This window comes from Fukomys damarensis, unplaced genomic scaffold (assembly GCF_012274545.1).
Source record: "Fukomys damarensis isolate Sample0158 unplaced genomic scaffold, DMR_v1.0_HiC HiC_scaffold_23, whole genome shotgun sequence".
NCBI classification, from domain to species: Eukaryota; Metazoa; Chordata; class Mammalia; order Rodentia; family Bathyergidae; genus Fukomys; species Fukomys damarensis.
The window spans coordinates 8,944,283-8,967,367 of NW_022900935.1; the positions used below are offsets into that span (position 1 = coordinate 8,944,283).

At 35.8% G+C, this 23,085-nt stretch overlaps 1 protein-coding gene across 9 annotated transcripts in view; it reads right to left on the reverse strand.

Annotated features, from left to right (window-relative positions):
• The window catches only part of Scmh1 (Scm polycomb group protein homolog 1), a 167,560-nt gene that overhangs the window by 100,570 nt on the left and 43,905 nt on the right, over positions 1-23,085 (reverse strand). For 4 of the 9 annotated variants that reach the window (XM_019207741.2, XM_010625942.3, XM_033767857.1 and 1 more), the window contains 3 exons: positions 12,440-12,508; positions 11,959-11,982; positions 2,679-2,749 (listed from right to left, as the gene is read on the reverse strand). In XM_019207741.2, the coding sequence (XP_019063286.1) occupies positions 2,679-2,749; positions 11,959-11,982; positions 12,440-12,508 (164 nt within the window). Of the gene's footprint in view, positions 1-2,678; positions 2,750-3,715; positions 3,859-11,958; positions 11,983-12,439; positions 12,511-15,818; positions 15,927-23,085 lie in introns of those variants that run through there. The other 5 variants (XM_033767855.1, XM_010625940.2, XM_033767856.1 and 2 more) reach the window with 5 other exon arrangements.

Genomic DNA, 23,085 nt, shown 5'->3' on the forward strand with positions numbered 1-23,085 from the left:
TGACTTGAAAGCACAAAATCCTGAGTTTGATCCCTGGTACCAAAAAAAAGAAGAAAAAGAAGAATTAAAGATGTTGTGCTACTTTGTTCTTCCTCGCATTGTTTCTAACAAGCAATACAGTGTCATTATTATCTTAGTCATACTATATGTAAAGCATCTTTTCTCTAGCTGCTTTAAGGTTTTCTCTTTATGGTTTTGTGTAATATAATTAAGATATAACTTAGTGTAGTTTTCTTCTGGTTACTTTTGGAATTCACTGAGTTTCTTGAATGTGTGGGTTTGTAGTATTCCTGAGTTTTGGAAAAATTTACCTATTATTTCTTCAATTTTCTTTTCCCCTTTGTTTCCTTGGGGACTCCACCACATGCCTATTTGGCTACTTGAATCTGTTTCACAGCTCACTGGTATTCTTTTCATTTTCTTCTTTTGTCTTTTCCATTTTGGGTACTTTCTGTTGATATATCTTCAAGTTTACTAATCTTTTATTCTGCCATTAATTCTATCCAGTATATTTTTCATTTTTCATTTCACATATAATACTTCAATGTAAGTCTTTTTTAATATCTTCAACTTTTCTGTTTAACTTATCAAAGTTAAAATAATGCATTTATTTGCTGTTCTATGATCTATGTAGGTCTTGAGTCAGTTTCAACCAACTGATTAGTCTGTTACTGATTGTACTTTTTTTTTTTTAAGAGTAGGAAAAATTTATTGAGAGAAGGAAAGCTTCTGTCTAAGACCAGAAAGTGGGTTGCCCACTCACCCAATTTTCAAAGATGTTTTATACAGCAAAGCCATGTGGTGAGGCGGGTACAAAGTGGGACAAAACAGTAAGACCCTATGGAAAATTACAAGGTGGACATGAGGTGGGTCAAAACCATGACCAACCAATAAGATTACAAGTACAATCACCCAGGTAGTATTGATTAAATGGGGGTCAAATGGGGGAGCAAGTCACATAGCAAGCGTACAAGCATACAAGGATTTTCAGTAAGGGTGGGTGTCAGGGATATTTCCTGGGAAGGCTGGGTTAAGACCTTGCTCCCGCCCATTGTACTTTTTTACCTCTTTTCATGCCTGGTTATCTTTGACTGGATGCCACACATTATGAATTTTTGTTTGTTTTTTTTTTTTTTTTTTTTCCTGGTACTGGGGATTGAACTCGGGACCTCGGGCTTGCAAAGTAGGCGGAAGAACCACTGAGCTAAATCCCCAGCCCTGATATCATGAATTTTATCTAAATACTTTTTGCATTCCTATAAATTTTCATGTGCTTTATTCTGAGATGCAGTTACCTGCATACAGTTTTATCCTCTTGACGCTTATGATTTGTTAGGCAGGTCTGGAATGCAGATCAGGCTATGGCTAACATATTATTTCCTGCCACTGAGCAAAACTTTCCTGAGTAGTATAGTAGATGCCCAATGAATTATGAGACTTTCCAGTTGAAGTGGTCAGATCAAGGACTATTTCCAGTTCTGTGTGTCAGGCTCTATTCCTTCTAATACTTTCCCAAAGGGTTTCTGTGGCCTTAGGTATTTCCTCACATGCTTTCAATGAACAGGAGTACTTTCCTGAATACCTCAAGAGGACCCTCTGCAGATCTTTGTGTGTTTTTTCTTATGCAGGTATCTCTTCCCTGTTACTTTATCCTGGCCACAAATGTGGTCAATTTCTTTAAGTTAAGGAAGGAAACTGCTGGCTCAACCTACATTCCCCTTCCCTGAACCATGATCTGGAAATTCTCAAGGCAGGAAACTGGATAATCATACTGGGTTCAATTTATTTGTTTCCCCTCTCTCAGAGATCACTGCTCAGCTGGTTGGTCTTTCGTGATTTGAAAACTACTGTTTACTACATTTTGACTTAAAAACATGTTTCAGGTGAAAATATGAATTCAGTCTCTGTTATCTGAAATGAGATGTCCTGAATTTGTATTTTTACTTAGAGAGCAGAACTTAAAACAAAATGTTGACAGAGGTAATAATTATTGAGTAATAAAGGAAGAGAAATATAAATAATTTCCTGATGTTTGGCAGTACACTTGTTTGCCGTATCACTTACTGACACAATTAACATCACTTATGAACTGTCTGGAAACCTTAAATCTATGTGGGAAGCTGTGGATCACCTCTGAGCACCTAAAACTTTTCCCAATGGGATTCAGTGTCATCAGTCTTAGAGAAAAAGTATGATTGTGGCAGGGGTGTTAAGAAATATTGCTTCATTTTCAAGTCAAGTACTGTGTAAGGGACAGAAGTCTCTTATGTGTCTGAATTAAAAGCTACATTTAGGGCTGGGGACTTAGCTCTGTGGTTCCATCGCCTGCCCAGCAAGTGCAAGGTCCCAAGTTCAATCCCTGGTACCAGGGGAAATAAAAAAAGGAGCTACAATTAAAATTGGCATTTTTCCCCTAGTAACACAATAACCTCAAAGAGGGAAAGAAGAAGAAAAGAGCATTGCTTGGGATGAAGCTGGGAAGGACAACTGGTGCTAAAACATAGTGACCAAATTTTTCAGCTTGAGTTCTGTTCCTCCCACCCATTTGTTCTGAGGTCCTCAAGTGAGAAGTCAAAGGGCTCCCACCTCATATGTTGATTGTTTTAAGAACCAAAAAACCCAAAAACAAACCCAACCTACTTGTCTCCCATATACTAATGATGTTGAGAATCGATTACCTGCTTGAAGCAATGGACAGGCGCTGGGACTGAACATGTTTCTTTTAGGTATTTGTCCCAGGTAAAATGACCTGTAAAGGAAATAGAAATCTCTATCACAGTCAACTTCCTAAAAAAATGCTTTTGGGATATAATGTATACTAAATATTAAGCCATTTGCAGACTGGTTTTAAGTATAAGAAAATATCTTTTTTCTTCTCTCTCTTTGGGCTCAAAAGAATATTAGGGGGAAAAATCTGACCTGAGTGGCTCTTTTAACGCTTTAAAATTATGGTTTCAAGATAACCTAAGACAGTGGTGGCAAAACTAAAGCATGGGTGCTGCAGCGGGCTGGATGTATCATTGAAGGCTCTAAAAGGTTCGCCATCTCTGACCTAAGGTGTTTTTCACATTAGTCCCTAAAGTAATGCAAAATGCCAGAGAAAGATACACTAGTATTTCCAAGAAGTGGCCAGGAAGCTCATAGGAAATAGAACAGAAGAGGCAAAAGTGAGTTAGGAGATTCCCTTTGAATAACCCATTTCCTACACAGGCCCCTACTGCTGTCAAAAGGTAGCTTTTAACACTCAATGTGATTAGATCCTACCACCTCACTTTAGGAAGAATGAAGGAAAGGCTACCTGGAAACACGAGGTGAGAAGATTTGAGGGAAGGGGAAGGCAGATGAGTGAGATTATATTTGAGTTCTCACTCTTAAAACTGGCCTTCTCTTACATATCCCAATCCTACTCCCCTTGCACAGCTGTACTGCTTTGATGCACAAAATGACAAAGATCTGGTAATCTAGAGAAAAGTAGGATATGGGAAGCATTTCTGATGGCAGTAAATAAGAACAAGTTAAGGAATCTACAGAATCTTTTAGCCTCTTGGTTTAAAGGATACTGATAGAAAAATAATCATTAAGGTGACACTATGCTGGAGCCAGGAAAACATGTTAAAAAACTGGCTGTTAAATATAAATTTTATTGGATGACAAAAGATTACCAAGTTCTTTATTAAAAAGTTAAATTAATTACACATCTCCCCCTAATACCCACCTAGAGGTGACCCCATGATCGAGCAGGGAAGGTCCCAGAGACTCTCACAAGCTAAAACACTGTAGCAAACCAGCATTTCTTGAAGTTTCCTCTGTAGTGGAGCGGCACAGGGCCCCTTTGGGCCATGCAAAAAGCACTAGACACTGGGAATAAAAATGAGTCACTGTATGATGAAATCTAAATCACTTAAAAGATGATGCCAAGATTTTACACTCTTGGCTTTATAGCTTCTGTTTTAAAACTGGTCCCTTTCCCACCATCTTTAGCTAAGCCAAATAGATCTGGCTAGATATTTAAGTTCTGAACAATTTCACAGAAGAAACTAGCCAATGACTAATCATCATGACCAGACAGTCCACAGGGCAAATGAGATATATTTCCTGGAGTCAAGATTTAAGCAGGTTATCAGAATTTAATAAAAAAAAAATTGCTCTTAGCCAAGAGGACGCTATATCAAGGGCTGAAAACATTTCATTATTATTTGCTGATTAAAAAAAAGAAAATACAAATTATTATTCCATCCTTACAAATGAAAAATTAAATGAAACAGTAAGACTTGGAACTGAAACTCTTAAACTAGCATCTAGAAAAGCACATCCAATAGAACTTCCTGTGCTGAAACAAATATTCTCTATCTGTGTTATTCAATAAGATAGTAACTAGCCATACATAACTACTGAACATCTGAAATGTGGCTAGTGTAAGAAATTAAATTTTAAAGTTTTATTTCATTTAAATAGTTTAAATATCTATATATGGTTAATAGCTTATATTTCAGGCAGCACAGTTCTTGAGGTCTGGTCAGTCCTGGGTAATTGCTTGTATTAGCTTGAGTTCTGACTAAAAGCACAAGAGACCTTGATTTTAAGAATCAGAGCAGCATCAGGGATACCACAATAACAATTCCCTATCATACATATAAATCATATTAATCAATTACTATGCTGTAAGGCACACAGATGAGAAATCTCAGACTTTACACTACTTAGGAAACCCCCTATTACAATTCAACGAAAAAGAATCACTTTAAAAAGTAATACATGGGCTGGGGATTTAGCTTAGTGGTTCTGCACCTTCCTCACAAGCACAAGGACCCCAGTTTAATCCCTGGTACCTCCCCAAATAAAAATAAAAATAAAAATAAAAAAGTAATCCACCCACTGTGATGGTTGACTGGCTTGAACCATCTAGATTAGTATTTTTCTTATACTTGATCACTTGGGCCATTAAAGGCTTAGTCCCTTTATGTTAGGTAAATTGCAAAAAAAGGTAATTTTTATTGATTCAGTAAGAACACCTGAATGAATATCAATGCTCATCGAGAAGTCAGACATCATATGCCTTCCCTATCTACAAGCAGTAAAATAACCACAAAAAAAAATTACAGGCAAAGCAAAGTGTAGACTAGGAATTGGCCAGGGAAGAGGGAGGGGAAAAGGAGTATGAAGATTTAAGATATTCCATGTACAGGTACCAAATAAATGCAATGAGTGCAAACATTACATGTCATAAACACAAGCTAAGAATAATACAACACAAATGAAAATGGGGAAAAGGAATTTAGAGAGAGGGAGGGAGAAAGTGGGAAGGGGAAGAAGATTAAACAAAGAGATAAGCTGTGTTACATACATGTATCGACTTCTCAAGCTGAATGTAAATTTTGTGTACTGCAAACATGTACTAATAAAGTAAAAGCTTTTTTAGTGAAAGAAAAGGAACTGGCTAATAAAGTAACAATGTAATAATAATATAAAAATAATATAAAAATGGATGCTTTTGTATGACATAATCTATGTCAAAGACTAAACTGCCACTGGAATGTGATGGCTGCTATAGACAATATGTAAATGAATGAGCATGGTTATGTTTATTAAAAGTTTATTGACAAAAATAGGCAGCAGGCTGGATTTAGCCCTCAAACAGTAGTTTGCCAACCTATTATCTAAATCACTGATTCTCAAACACTTCATAGAGTTTTTCTCACTTCTTTAAACAAAGTTTAGGGCCTTACTTCCATAAGTTCCCACTCAGTGGCTTCAATTATATCCCAAGGATATGCATTTTTGAAAATTCCTTTGGTAATTCTACTTAAATTTGAGTGTAGAAATTATTAGCGAGGTTGAAAAAAATGTGATATTTGGAAGCCAGATGTTGGTTAAATTCTTGATTCTATATAATCTTGAGTAAAATTTCTTAATCCTTCAAACCTTAGTTTACTCATCTCAAAAATGGAGATGTCTATCTCATACAATTATATGTAATTCTTCATTCAATATTTACATTCTTTCCAGTGCAAAGAACTGTGTTAAATATTAGGGGAACAAGTTAGACATAGCTCCTAATTTCATAGAGCTTTCATTCTAGACATAGCAGAAGTTATTAGATAAGTACTATAATCTGTTACAACTTTATAAACTTAAGATAATCATGGGCCAGGGATTTGGCTTGATGGTTCTGCTCCTGTCTCATAAGCGCAAGGGCCCGAGTTTAATCCCCAGTACCAAAAAAAAAAAAAAGATAATGAGGTAGTACAGATGCTTTGAGAATATAGTACAGGGAAATTGTTTCATAGCTGGGGTATAATTTACCATTTAAACCATACATACTTTGAGTATCTTCAATTAAACATAATTTAAACCATCCAAACTATTACTTGTATATTTTTAATTATTTATTCAACAGAAGTGTAATGAGTATCTTCTATGTACCAGACAATAAAATGGGGTCCCTTCCCTCATAGAATTTACATTATGGTATATAATGAGACATAATTAATACACACAAAACAACAAATAAAAAAGGCAACAGAAAGAATTTGAAGGGAATAAAATGGGGTGATGTAATAGAGACTGGAAGCTATCTTAATGAAGTTATGGACAAAATATTTAAGTAAGACCTTACAGATGAGAAAGAGCCAGTTATCTCATTTATATTATCAAATCATGCTTCTAAGTATGTTTTACAAATTTATAAGCACATTTATTATTAGGAAAATAAGATCGTTACCATGAAGGTACTTACAAATGACATAAAACTATCTTTGTAATATTAAAAGACCCATAAAATGTTTGTTTTGTTTTTGGTACCAGGGTTCGAACTCCGTACCTTGCACTTGTGAGGCAGACAGGGAACCAATGAGCCTAATCCCCGGCCCAAGCCTCATAAAATGTAAAGTACTGGTCTTTTTTACTTTTTCTTTTTCTTTTTTTTTGTACCAGGGATTGAACTCTGGTCCTTGTGCTTGTGAAGCAGGCGCTGGAACCACTGAGCTAAATCCCAGACTAAAATGTAAAGTATAAGAAGTTATTTAGTTGAATTTATGAATTCTCTTTTTACTACTCATTCACCAAATATTTATTGAACATCTACTATATGCCAAGCCTAGTTTTTAGCACTGAAGATATACAGCAAAGAGAAATGAAGCCAAACTTTCTCCCCACATGAGCTTACATTCTAAAGGGAAGACAGATGATATGTAAATAAACCTATGTTTATATGTTGGCTACCCATGCTGGCTACTATTCTGGCCACACTCCTCTATAAGAACTCCACTTTGCTCCACCTAAATGTGGAAATGAATAAAATTTCTGAAAAAGAAATAACAGGAATCAAACTATATCTCCAGTGCCCTTTTAAATAGAGTAGTACCTCACTTCACAAACTTAATTCTTTTCATAATTCTTGTCACAAACCAAATTGAATGGGAACTGAATCAAACTTTTCCATAAGACCAACATTGAACCTAACCACTGAATCTGATTTTGTCTAATTCAGTTTGCGATCAGCATCATGGAAAGAATTAAGTTTGTGAGGCAAGGTACTACTGTATACCATGAGAAAGCCTTCTAGTTAAAAGTAAAAAGCACATCAAATACCCTGGCTAAAAAGGGGAGGTTTCAAGTAGAAACTCAGCACCTTGTATGCATGCAATGGTTTCATTAGTATACATTTCTACTATCTAGAGTTTGGTTTTTAAAGAGGCATGCATATAAGAGTACAAGTGATTTAATATGTTCTGTCTGTCATCAAATACCTCAAGGTTGGAGCACAAGGTTGGGATAAAAATTTCACCTATGATATTGCTTAGTAACATCTCCATGTAGTTTTCTTTTAAAAAAATGAAAAAGAAACAACACAAGGTATTTTTCAATAAAAATAAAGTATTGAGATAAGTTTAGTATTCTTTTCAGAAAAAGAGAGGTTTGGAAAAGGAGAAGAAATCAGAAGCTTTCTGAAGGGTTCAGGCAAATATCCTGAAATGAGAAAGATTTGGATTTGGGAGGGTTCACAGAAACGGAATCACTATATTTAAGCCAGAATGACTATTAAGAGTTTCTTAAAATAAACTTTTGACTTTCTTGGCCTGTTATCTGCCATATCACTTTTTTAAAAAAAAAATAAAAAGGTTTACTCCATTGATGGGGATCGATCACACCTAATGGCTGCCCATATCACTTCTACCTGGTGACTGACACTCAGCAAAACGCTGCACAGCCTTGTAACTTTTTCTATCTCCCAAGAACAAATTCTACCATTTATCTAACTCCTATAATATACAAAAGGCATATCCTGTTCATCCCTTTATTTTTAAACTCATCACATCATCACTGTAATTATTTATGTAAACTCTTTATGGTTAGGAGCTATCTTTTATTCATTTTAAAATCTTTAATGCTTAACACAGTGCCTGCAACTTAATAGAGGCTCAGTAAAGGTTTCTGAGTTGTCAGGAGCAGTGGTGCATACCTGAAATCCCATGGCAGGCTGAGGCAGAAGGATCTCTTGAGTTCCAGATACCCTGGGCTACATTTTAAGTCCCTGGACTATAGACAAAGACCCTGTCTCCAAAAATAGTTTTGGAATGAATGAAAAGAAGAAAAGTAGCAAAGAGGTAACAGTTTTACTCTTTTCTATACTAATAACATCCACGTGGGATATTAAGTTTAGTCTGAGAGGTATACTTTGAGAAATATAAAACAAACCTAAGTTTAAATGGTGATCTTAGGTAAAGAGATCCAAAACTATGTCACCTGAGGACCAACTGAAGCAGTAGTTCATGAACTTTCAGCATGAATAAGAAAAGAAAGTCTCAGAGCCATTCCTTATTCTTCAACAATCATTAACAGTATTGTCCTGGGTGCTAGAGACACAACCATGGTCAAAATATTGTTCATGTCCAAAGAGAGCTTCAGTCTACTTAGGGGCAGAGGTTAAATGTAATATCTTGTAGTAAGGGCCATACTTGGAGAACCAGGAGGGTGCTTTAGGTGTACATGAAGGGTCTGTGGAAGACTTTCCAGAGGAAGTAACCTTTAGCATCTAAGAAAAGGATCAAAGAACAGGACTCAAAAAGAAGCATAACTTTTTTGTTTCACACAGAAAAAAAAAAGCATATATAAAGGCTTGGAGGTAAGGAAAGTGGTTCTAAATACGGGATATTTAGATGTTGGTTGGGGTTTAAAGACAAACAGTTTCAAAAAGAGTTTGCAGATAGAGGCGGTATAGCATTAAGGTAAAAGAACATTTCATACACCAAGTTACACCATGTCAATGAGAAGCAGTACAGAGAAGTTTGGGGTGCAGTTATCCTGGCTACAGAGTGAAGAATGGACAGGAGGGAAGTAAGGCACAAGACTAGAAAACTAGGAAGCTATGCCAATAATCTAGATATGAGACAACGGTGACTTGAACTAGGAAAGTGGCACAGTGACAATGAGAAGGTAATCCTTGAAGCTATTTTCTAATAATCAGAGGCCAGTGAGTAAAAACAGGCTAAACATGTTCCATATGGTCCTGGAAGTTAGAATGTGGCTAATAAAAAGAAAGACATTTTGGTCCAATGAAGTATCTGCCCAATATGAAGCAATTTATCTGAGGAGGTTGTACAGCCATAAGAACTTGAGGTGTTTAAAATATTTTATAAGAAATTCAAAATGTCACAATTTGAAAACTGGACCAGGGGATATTAAATTTTTTTTCTAACACTGAGGTTTCACCAATCTACTGAATTATATGTCAGTTTGATATTTGGGGTCGCCCTTTATGCTCAAGGGGGAAAATAAAATATGCAGGACTAAGTTATATCAGAGGATATGCCTGTGCTACCATCTCATGAGGACAATTAAACTTTCAAATTTTAACCTCACTTGCTAATGTATTCTTTATATAAATTGAATATCCATGTTTTGAAACTCCCTGTCAACAGTTTTACAACATGCCTAAAGATGTGACTGAAATGCTATTGTTACTATTATCCATACCATAACAAAAACAGTAGCAGCTTTTACACTGAGTATCTTCCATACGCCTGTCTGATAACAGATGAACCCAGTATCTCCCATGTTTAATCAGGTTTATGGTTATTTTAATGATGAGGAAATTGGTTAAAAAAGATTAAGTAATTTGACTGAAGTTATAAAACTGATGATTGGGGAATATGAATTTGACCCAAATCCTGACAGACTATGTCAATGCTTTTTCCACTACATGTTACAGCCTTATATTTGAGGAAAATTTTAAGGAAAAATAAAAATAAATAGCATTTATTTATAAAGGTCAGGTACCTGCGTTATTTCATTTCTTTTCTTTAGCTCACATTTATAATATCTCATTTCAAGAATATCAGAAGATTTTACTTGGAGTCAAGTCTGAGTATAGAGTTGCTGAACAGAATGAAAATCATAATATTCCTCCATAATTAAAAACTAGTTGAGAGACTTTAAGATGTTTTCCGATCTGTTACCTCATATAATCTTTCAAACTATGAAGTAGGAAGAATGGGTTTATTATCCTCATTTTACAAATTAGAAAACTAAGGATCAGAGTCACAAAGTTACTAAGGGGAAAGAATTGGTTTTCAACAAACCATAACCTCATCTTATGTTCTACTACTTTATATTAATACAACAAGCAATGGAAAGTACTATGTCATAGGAAGAAAAAGCAAACAGACAATGATACTAATAGAGCCAAACCCATGAAATTGCAGTAACAAGATATATCAAAGTACTGAACAAAAACTGATAAAAGTATCAGGATATTAACATTTATATAACATGTAGAAGGATTCTAAAGACTCTCAGACACTGAGGATGATGTTATGTAGGAATCCTGAAAGCTGACTGAAAAATATTAATTTTATTCCTCAAATTTTATCCCTGAAGTACACTAAGCAGTGGTGAAAACCAAATGAAATATTACTCTGACTACTTGATAATATTTTATTTAATTTATTTTATTTTTTTGGTACCAGGGATTGAACTCAGGACCTTGCACTTGCAAGGAAGGCAGTGGAACTACTAAGCTAAATCCCTGCCCCACATGTGATTATATTTTAATGTTTCAGTGTTTATTTTGTTCATAAATTTAGAAAAATTTTAGGTTTAATTTCAGTTAAATTTATCTTATAAGTAGTATCTTCTGGGAAAATTCCACCAAACTCTTCATTTATACAGTGAGATTTTATCTAGTTCTGGATTCAGTAAATTAAGAGTTTAGCTTAAGGGGAAAGGGGAGAGTTGGAGGGAAGGGAGGGGACTGACAGAAAAAGAGGAATCAAGATAAATTGTGTACAGGTATAGGTACACGTTCCCTTTGACGAATGTAATCATTATGCGTATTTAAATTGTACCAATAAAACTAATGAAAAAAAACAGAATAAAGAGTTGGCTCATTTTCCTTTCATGACTTGTTGTGACTATTAGTCCTGATATGTCAACTTTATTGGATTAAGAAGTGCCTAGCAAATTAGTACAAGATGCTCCTGGTTGTGTCCAGGTAGGTTATAGAGAGATGGCCTTGGACATTACATATGGTCCTTCACCTATTCCTCTCTGGAACTGTTCCCTTGTTCTGCTTCCTGGCTGCCATGAACTGAGTAGCTTTGCCCTGCCATGCCTTTCCTCATAAGGTTTCTGGCTTGGAGCCTGTCAATGAGGTACTGAATTTCCTGAAACTATGAGTTAAATTAAACCTTTTTTTCTTCAAGTTGTGAATGTTGGGTATTGCATCTCAGTGAGGGGAAAGATGGCTAATACAGTATACTTGGTCAATGGCTGCCTGATAAGTAGGCTTGACATGACAGCTGAGACGAACTACTGGACTAATTAGGTAGACAAAAGCACAAGCTTCAGTTTTATGAGCACAGACACATGGAATTCTTTTCCTCGTGGAGTAAAACTGGTTACAATCTAAGCCCTGGTCTACTAACTCCTTATTTAACAGAAACAAGAAAAATATCTTACCTAGCTCCAGAATGTCAGTAGTTTCTATTAAAGAAAAAAATGTTATAGTATAGGTCATTGTAACAAACATACCAAAACAACAGAAAGGTGAAATTCTGGGGTATAATAGGGGTTTGAAATTTTGTGTAGTCCAATTACTTCATTTTAAAATATACTGAGTTTTATTAGTACTCGTGGAAATACATCACCCAATTCTGGCCTTCCTTTGGAGCCTGAACTAGTAAAAACTATGGAAATCCAGAGAGACTGAGCAACTGTGCCTAAAGCTATAAAGCTAAATTGAAGTTATTTATGCTCAGAATCTAGGTTTCCTGATTTTCAGCTCAAAATAAAGTATACTGCATCTTACAGACATCTCTATAAATGACAGTATTTGCTTTTGCTGTAACCAGTGAATGATTTGTAAACTTGAACCTTTAAGAACAAATGCCTTATGGGAAAAATGTCAAATGTGTTTCACACTAAAATGCTTTTTACTTACCTTGATACTGGGATGCACACTCTGATCGGGGACCATACTTGTGTTTTTTAACATCATTCCAGTCTATTGCTATAGGAAGAGAGAAAACAATTTTTTAGAAAGAAAACACAAGATTCAATACTTTTCCAATTTGGCAGTATGCATTTATATTTTTTCACAGAATAATCCACTTCTGAGATTCTACTCTAAGAAAATAATCCAAAATATAGAAAGGGTTTGTTTATTTATTTATTTTTCAAGATGGGTCTTGCCATGTAGTTCAGCAGCCTGAACTAAGTAGCCCAGTCTGGCCTTGAACTTGTGGCGATCCTCCTGCCTCAGCTTTGTGAGTGTTGGGGATAATAGGCGTGTGCTACAACATTTGGATTGAAAAGGTTTTATTTTAAAAGCTTTCCCATTGTTTATAATAGCGGAAAAAGAAGAGGGAAGGTACACTTAAGTGTTCAAAACAGACTGATTAAGATTTGGTCAAGTAATCACTAGGCAAAGTATTTTGCAGGTGTTAAATTTTTTACAAAGGCTAAAGAGCAAATGGGAAAATGGTGAACTTATAATGTTATCAGTAAAACATGGCCAACAAAAACTGTATTCATAGAATAATCACAATTATGTTTAAAAAATGAGCTCCACTGTGGGTGAATTATGATTTCTAAAACTTACTGAAGTCTCTCCTCCCCAGTATTTCAGAATGTGGCTGTATTTGGAGACAGAATCTTTACCAAGGTATTAAAGTAAAATGAGGCCTTTAGAATGGGCCCTAGTCCAGTATGACTGCTGTCCTTATAAGAAGAGGAAATTTGGATACAGGGCTGGAAAAAAGATAATATAAAAGCAGAAGGAGAAGATGGCCATTTGTTTACCAAGGACAAGAGGCCCTCATAGGAAAACAATATTGCTGACACCATGGCCTTGAACATTTTATCTCCAGAACTGTGAGGAAATAAATTTCTGTTGTTTAAACCATCAAGTCTATAGTTGTTATGCTATCCCTAGCAAACTTATGCAATCTCTGAAAATTATCACAGAAAAAAAAAAAAAGACAAGTAAAGACAGAATATAAAAGCAACAAGTTATCTTTCTGTGGTAGTACTAGGTTCCTCCTTTCCATTTTCCGGGGTGGTACCAGGGATCAAACTCAGGACCTTGCACTTGTGAGGCAGGTGGCAGTACCACTGAGCTAAATCCCTGGCCCTCTCATTTCCATTTTTTAATCTTATATAAATTCAAATATATATGCCATAGAGAAAATGTTACTCATATGACAGGACTATATTTTCCTTATCTGAATATTTAGATTTGTCCACTGACTATTACCTTTCTTACCATCAATCACTTATCAAGTCTTTAACTATTTTCTTTCCTAGCTCAGATTCCATAGTGTCTCATTAAAGTCACTCCATGGCAAACACTTTTAACTCTCTCACACCTTGTTTTTGGTCAAATTGGCCTATTAAAGTCTTAATACACACTCTGGCTGAAGCCACTACCAATCTATACTGTGTCTACTCCCCGCAGCTCACTAGTGCTAAAGAAAAAAAAGTCTCATTTTTAAACTAACAGTTCAAGAAATCACACATTTCTCCATTGTTTTGCTTTTCCACTTTATAAAAAAAATTTTTTCCAACGCTTGCCTCTCTTCAAATTCCAAAAATCCCTCCAACATTGTCTCTTTTTTTTGGGGGGGTTACTGGGGAATCCAACTCAAGAACTTGAGTTTGCCAGGCAGGCAGTGTGCCACTGCTGAGCTAAATCCCTGGCCTCTCCTCCATTGTCTCTTAAAGGAATACCTTTAATTCTGGGTTCAATTAGACACAGAAATAAGGATGGGCCAGAGATTTACTTCAGTGGCTCTGTGCCTGCCTTGCAAGCGCAAGTTCCTGAGTTCAATCCCTGGTGTTGCACATAAACACAAAAGAAACAGAAATAAGGGTAGGAACACTTTTATTCATTTCACAAAAGTAGAGACTTTATCTTGTTTGGTGGTGTATCACCAGTGTATAGTGTAGCTGGAACTCAATGTTGGGTAAATGAATTAATCTGCTCATATATTCTTTCTGACTTCTGCTACTGTGGATGAAGTACCTGATTTTACCAAAAGCTAGGTCTCTATGTTTACTCCCAATCCTATCATCTTTATCCTCTCAAGGGCTTTGCAAATACCTCTTCTACTAGATTATCTACGCCAGCATTCTTACTGTTCATTATTTTCTACCAAAAATATAATCTTCTAACAACTCCTTCTAACAACTCTTCACTGACTCCCACACATATCCCTCCTTTTATATCCTTCCATTTCTCTGCTCTCCTTCACAGGGAAACTTAAAAGGCTGTCTGTAGATACTGCTTTATAACTTCCTCACACTATTTCCTCATTCAAATAGAGTTTTTCTGCCCACCATTCTATTGAGAATACTCCAAAATTCACTTTTTAGGACTGGCCTCTTCTTGGAATTTCATGACCACATATATAACTACTTATAGGCCATCTCTCCATGGTTATCAATCAGATATTTCAAACTTAACATAGCTAAAACAGAACAACACCCTTAGCTAACCTGTTCCTACTTTTGTCTTCTCCAATTCAGTAAATGGTACTTCCATAACCTAGTGGAGTACAAGCTACTGAAGGTTGGCAACACGGTCTTCCATTCACCAAGGTGGAGCAGGCTAAAGCCACTGCTGAGCCACTGCCAGCAGGAGAGAAAAACGCTGAGCAACCAATATGACATCATTTCCCCAGGGTGATCAGCTAGGTACTTGGTGGTAAAATGATTACACTGAACCACTTTCATCATGAAATAGCAGGGTTTTATCCTTCCTGGAATGAACACAACTCTGGAATTTCATGCTTCAGCTTCTGCCAAAACCACCATCCACAGACTTACAGAATGCCTTATTTACCATTATAGTATTCCATATAGCATTGCTTCTGAACAAGGAACATACTTCACTGCCAAAGAAATGGAGCAATGGGCTCATGCTCATAGATTTCACTGATCTTACTATGTTCCCTACTATCCTAAGGCATCTGGCTTGACAGAACAGTTGAATGGCCTTCTGAAGATTCAATTAGAACTAGCTAGGTGGAAATACCTTGTAAATTTGCAGCAAGGTTGTACAGAGGCTGTACATATTCTGAATTAATGTTCAATATATGGTACTACTTTTCTGACAGCTAGGATTAATAGGTCCAGGAATCAAGGAGTAGAAATGGGAGTAACATCACTCTCTATTATACCTAGTGATCCACTAGTAAAATCTCTGTTTTCTGTTCCCATAAGTTTATTTTCTGCTGTCCCAGAGGTTTTATTTCTAGAGGAAGGATAGTTTCTACTAGGAAACACAATGATTCCCCTGAACAAAAAGTTAAGATCATTACCCATCCAATTTGGGCTCCCCAAGCTTCTGAGTCAACAGGTCAAGAAGAGAGTTTCACTGTCAGCTGAGGTGACTGATCTGGACAACCAACGGGTAAATCGGGCCACTCCTTTACAATGGAGGAAAGAAAGAATATGTATGGAACACAGGTGATTCCTTAGAGTGTCTCTGAGTACTACCATGCACTACTACTTAGGTCAATGAAAAACTACAACAACTCAATCCAGGCTATAAATAGCCCCGATCCTTCAAGAATGAAGTTCTGTGTCACCCAATGAGGGTAAGGAACCACAACCAAGTAAGGTTCATAGTGAAGGCAAAGGGAGTATAGGATAATGGAATATGGTATTTATAAATATTAATTACAGGGCCGGGGATTTAGCTCAGTGGCACCATACCTGCCTTGCAAGCACAAGGTCCTGAGTTTGATCTCTGATACAGGGGGAAAAAAAATTAATTACAAACTTTTGACCACTTACAAAAACAAGGAGTGTAATGATCATGAATAGTACCTCATTTTGTTATGAATGTTTGTATGTATGTATATATTTATTATTAAGTAAACTGCTTTCTCCCCTCATTCTTTTATAATATAACCAAAGATATAATAACATTTAACCAGTATTTAAGTATTGGTTCATCATAGTATTTAAATGGCAGGAAATCAGGAGAAGAGTAAATGTCACTCACAAAATCTACCTCCCTTTCTGGGGAAGTGATTAGTATGTTCTGGGTTGTATGCAGAAAAGGTATATACTTAAGACAGAATTGTGACCTGGCTTCCATCTTCACTTCAAGATCAAGTATGGTTTGGTTTAAGGAGATGCACATGGGTGCCAAGTTGAATACAGGAAGGCTTGTGATAGTTAATTTTATGTATCAACTTAACTGGGTTAAAGGATACCCAGATAGCTGGCTCTGTGTTTTCAGAAGAGATTGACATTTAAATCAGTACACTAAGTGAAGATCATCTCATCAATGTGGGTGGGTATCATTTAATCCATTGACGGTCCAAATAAAACACAGAGGTGGAGGACGAATTCTTTCTTGCTTCCTGAACTGAACATTAATCTCCTGCCTTCAGACTTTAGAGCTCCTGGTTCTTGAGTTTCAGACTCCAGGGCTTATACCACTGCTCTCCTCCCCAACCCTTGTAGTTTTTTAAGCTTTTAGCTTTTGATCAGGAGTTGTACCATAATCTCCCTGGTTCTTAAGCCTTTGGAGTCCTCTGAATTACACTGTCAGCTTATTATGGGACTTCTCTGAGGCTCCATAATTTCATATTAATTTCCATAGTAATTCATATTAATTTCCATAATAAATTTTCTGTCTGCAATCTATCTATCTATCTATCTATCTATCTATCTATCTATCTATCTATCATCTCCCATTGTTTCTGTCTCACTGGAAAATTCTGACTAACAGTGTCAGAGTGAGCATTCTGAAACATAAAAGAGCTAATATATTTCTTTGCTCACGGACCTCCAGCAGCTTCCAACTGAGTTAAGGATACTTTACAAAACCACACAGGATCTGGCTCTTGACACTTCTCTGACTGTCTGTTGCAGCTTTCCCCTTTTCCAATACACTTCAGTGATACAGGCTAGTGTCCCACTCCAAGTTTGCCTACTCTCCTGGTTTTGATATCCCCTATATCCTGATGGTTTCATTGTATGTCTGCTCCCCTCTAAATCAACAATAAACATTAGAAATTAAATCAGGCTTAAAAGTTACTAACAGACAGATATTACAGGATCATAGTTTATTTAAATTTTTCACAAGTATTTTTATAATTAGAAAGGATATGTTCTTAAAAATTAAACATAATATATATTCCATTTACATGTAAGTTTTTAATACTATATCACTTAGGAGTTGCCAGTACACAGAAAACTGATTCAAGGAAGCCAGCAAGGTCATCAATAAAACAATATTTTAAAGTAACCAAAGCAATTTAGGAAAAGAAGATACTCCAGTAGAGAAAAACAAAATCTAGTTTCAATAGGGAAGGAAAGTAAACAAAATAATTAAGTGGTAAGACATCAAATAAGATTCAGTTCAAGACAGTGAAGAGGGAACTTCTCAGAAGAAGTACCCTGAATTCTTGGCATAGGTAGTGGAGCCTGGAAAGTAGACCCAAAGAAGAAAAGGAGACAAGAACTATATTACAAAATGTGTAATTTTTAAGTAATGCCAAAAATTACACAATGGCTTAGGTAATCATCCCTTTTATCAACTCTTAAATAAAGAGAATATAGCATGAGGCAGTGTCACACACAAAAAAGGAACTAGTAGCCTATATTTTTTTCAAAGCATACTATGAATAATGGCCATGTTTCAAAGTACATTATAACATGTAGCTACTACTTAATAATCAGTTTTATTCCTTTTACCCAGGCAGTATCTTTCTTCTCTGATAGTTCCTTTCCCAGTTAACGTAACCAGTTAGAAACCAGGATTCCTCCAACTGATATGGAGGAAAAAGGAGAGCAAGAATTAAGGACTCCCACTTTGTCCTACAAATGAATTAGTTATCCGATTTTGTCAGTTCTACTTCTAAAATGACCAGTTCCTCTTTCCCATATCCTCTGTTCCTAGTCTGTGTTTAGGATGCCATTACTTCATACCCTAATAAAGGTTACTTAATACTTGTGTCTAATTTTAACCTTTCTAATTCATATATCAACATTGTTTTTCTAAAACACAGATTAAACATGTCACTACTCAATTTAAAAGACTTTGAGGATCATGTCTAAATTGGATGCAAAACTGCCCAAACACATCAGACTCTCCCATATTTATAGACCTTGCCTACTTCCCTGGAGGCCCTTCATTTTTTTATTTTAAAAATTATTATTCTTTCTTTTTCTCTTATTTTTAATTTTTATTTTTTCCCACTCTTCAACTTCTTCATTATCTTTTTTTCTCTTTTCTTTCTCTTTCCCAATCTCATTCTCTCCCATTGTTCTTTATTTCCCTTTTTGTTCCTGTTCTTGCCCTAAGTCAGATTTCTTCTTTCTTTTTCTTTTCTTCTTTTTCCTTCTCTTGATTGTCATTAGTTTCAAAGGAAGTGAGTACAGTTTCTAGTTTCCCTATTGCTGTTAGGTTGTTCTAGTCTTGTCTTTGTTCTTTTATTCTGTCTTTCCTTCTTGTCCTTCAACAGTTTCCTAGGGTTTGTGTGATCGTCCTGTGTCATTTGGCCTCACTTCTAACCTTCTTCTACCTATCTATCCCTCTCTTCTCAACTCCTTCTAAGTTCCCATCCTGAAGGGTAAAGTTGCTATATTGAAGAGTTTATTCAGTATAAACATATTTTTGGGCTGGTCCTCGATTTTGATTTAATTCACATGGTTAAAGGTGATAGATTAGTAACTACCACAAGCTGTCATTTTCTAAGCTGTTCTTGATGCTACTGTGTTGCTGATTGTATCACTTGGGCTAAGGTGTTGTTTTTGATCTCAGCAGTTGTCCTTCCTAGTATTATGAAAATGAGAGCGTCTCTGAGTCATTAGAGACTCAAAACCTAAAGACCAGCAATATCTGGAAGATCGAAGTATTAACCCAGGAATTAAATCAAGGACAGTACCAACAGCAAAAATAGAAATGAGAAAACATTTAAGCAAGGCACAAACACAGACTTCCACCTCACCAAAGGCAAATTCTTAAGAAAAAGAGGTAGAAAAGCCTGACAATCAACCACCAGGATACCCTGAACTGATCGTACAGGAAATAACGAAACAGATGAATGAGGCTCTAGAAAAATTCAAAATAGAAATAATTTCCCAGATAACTACAGAGATGGTAAGCAGAATGAAAGAAATGATTAGAGATTCTAAAACAGAAACAGATACAAAAACACATGAGTTCAGGACATGAATTCCCAGCATAGGGAAGAAATGGAAACCATTAATCCCCAACATAGGAAAGAAATGGAATCCATGAAACAGATTCAAATAGATGTCCAGGAGATTAAAAAAAAAAAAACTCTATTGAATGTATATACAACAGATTGATCCAATCTGAAGACAGAGTACCAGATATAGAAGACAGAATGGTGGTCAGTGACCATGAAAAAAGAGAGCTCTTAAAAATACTGAAGTACCATGAGAAATCAATCCAATAGATCCTAGATGACGCAAAGAAGAATAAGGCTGATAGGAGTCCATGAAAAAGCAGGAGAAGGTACAAATGACATTAAAAAAAAAAAAAAAAACTGTTCACAAAATTAATGACAGAAAATTTCCCAAACAGAGCAAAAGAATTTGACATACTTAAGTGAGACTTATAGAACTCCAACTAGCCATTATAAAAAAATCTACACTTAAACATATAATAATCAAGATCCCGGAAACCTAACAGAAGAACAAAGTACTACAAGCAATTAGACAAAAGAAACAAATCACATGCAAAGGAAAGCCCATCAAAATCACATCAGACTTTTTAACACAAAACCTCAACTCAAGGAGAGCCTGAAGGGAGTTATTTCAAGTCCTAAAAGAAAACAACCTCCAACCTAGACTGATATATCCTGCAAAACTACCTTTCCAAATTGATGGGGAAATAAGATACTCCCATGACAAAGAACACCTGAGAAAACTTCATGAATACCAAACTCCAAACAATTCTAAACAATGTCGTAGAAAAAGACAATGAAGGTCACAACTGCATGAGGCCCAACAGAGCAAATCCATGAGGCAAGGCAAGAAATTAAAGGGAGAGGGGGAAAAATTAAAAAGAGCCAACAACAGAACAATAACACGACGATGATAAGTCAATACATATCAGTTATAACCATCAATGTCAGTGGCCTCAATTCACCAATCAAAAGAAATAGACTGGCAGAATGGATTAAAGAAGCAAAATCCAACAATATGCGGTATACAAGAAACATACAGTTCAAAAACAAACTCACAGACTAAAAGTAAAAGGATGGAAAACAGTTCTGCAGTTGACAGGAATGCAGAAAAAAGTGGGGCTGGCTATCTTATTTGCAGACAAAGTAAATTTCAAACCAAAACTAATCAAGAGAGACAAAGAAGGTCACTACATTGTAAAGGGAACAATCCAAGAGGAAGAGAGGACAATCATAAATATATATGCACCAATTACTAATGCCTCCAACTATACAAAACAAATATTAAGGGACATGAAAAAGAAAAAAAGGACTAATACAATTGTAGTGGGGAACTTAATACTTCACTGTCACATATAGACAGATTATCTAGACAAGAAATCAACAATGAAATACTAGAACTGAACCAAGCTTTTGAATAAATGGACTTAACAGATGTCTACAGAGTGTTCCACTATACAAAGTCAGAGAATATACATTCTTTTCGGTTGCACACAAGTCATTCCCCAAAATAGACCACATACTAGCTCGCAGAACATGTTTCAGTAAATGCAAAGGAAATGAAGTTATCACATGTATATTATCAGACCATAGTGCAATTAAAGTGGAGATCAATAGCATAAGAAACCGCAAGAACTTCACAAACACAAGGAAACTGAACAACATTCTCCTGAACAACCAATGGGACACAGAGGAAATTAAAGAAGAAATTATACAATTTTTACAAAGAAATGATAATGCCAATACAACGTAGAGGAATCTGTGGGACACAATGAAAGTAGTTCTATGAGGGAAATTTCTAGCAGTGAATGACCATACTAGGAAAATAGAGCAAGCTCAACTAAACAACCTAATGCTGAATCTTAAAGTCCTAGAAAAAGAAGAGTAAGAAAAACCCAAAGCTCATACAAGGGAGGAAATTATAAAGATCAGAGCAAAAATCAATGCAATGGAGACTGACAATACAAAAAAAAAAAGCAATGAATGAAGAGTTGATTTTTCAAAAGAATAAATAAAATCGATAAACCCTTAGCCTACCTTGTCAAAAAAGGAAAGACAGGGCTGAAATCCATGCAATTACGAATGAAAAAGATGAAGTCACAACAGATCCAGCAGAAATCCAGAGGATCATGAATACCTACTTCAAGAGCATGTACTCTAATAAAATGGAAAACACAGGAAAAAGGACAGATTTCTAGATACATATGAATTACCAAAGTTGAACAAAGAAGATAAAAAATTTTAAACACACTGATTACAATTAGTGAAATTGAAAATGTAATTAAAAATTTACCAGCAAAGAAAAGCCCAGGTCCTGATGGCTTCACTGCTGAATTCTACAAACATTTAGACAAGAACTACTGCCACTACTCTTTAAACTTTTCCATGAAATTGAAGGAAAGCAATACTTCTAAATTCATTCCTGGAAGCAAGCATTACTTTGATTCCAAAACAAGGGAAAGACATAACCAAAAAAGAGAACTACAGGCCAATCTCCCTAATGAACACAGATGCAAAAATCCTTAATAAGATACTGGCAAACAGAATACAGAGGGTCATCAAGAAGTTCATACACCCTAACCAAATCGGATTTATTCCAAGGATACAAGGATGGTTCAATTTAGGTAAATCAATAAATGTAATACACTATTATTAACAGAGTCAACAACAAAAACCATATAATCACCTCAATAGATACAGAAAAAAATTCAACAAAATTCAACACCCATTCATGATAAAAACTCTGCAGAAAACTGGAATAGATGGTCTTTATCTCAACTTGATAAAGGCCATCTATGAAAAACCAACAGCCAATATCATACTAAATGGTCAAAAACTGAAAACCTTCACACTAAAATCAGGAACAAGACAAAGATGTCCACTGTCACCACTGCTGTTCAATACAGTTCTGGAAACATTAACCACAACAATTATACAAGAGAAAGAAATAAGCCAGGTGTGGTGGCACATACCTGTAATCCCAGCACTCAGGAGGCTAAGGCAGGAGGATCGCAGTGAGTTTGAGACAAGCCTGGGCTACATAGTAAGTTCCAGTTCAGTCTCAACTATATAGTGAGATCCTGTCTCAAAAAACCAAAAACAAACAAACAAAAAAAAAAAAAGAGAGAGAGAGGAGGAATAAAGATAGGAAAGGAAGAAGTTAAACTGTCATTATTTTGCTAATGATATGATACTCCACATAAAAGACCTGAAAAACTCTGGCAAAAGACTTCTAGACTTAATTGACAGATTCAGTAGAATAGCTGGCATTTTTGGGGGCGGAGGTACTGGCGATCAAACCCAGGATCTTGTGCTTGCAAGAGAGTTGGCAGCATCACTGAACTAAATCCCCGGCCCTCAGTACGGTAGCTGGATACAAGGTCAAAACTAAAAAATCAATAGCCTTCTTGTTCAC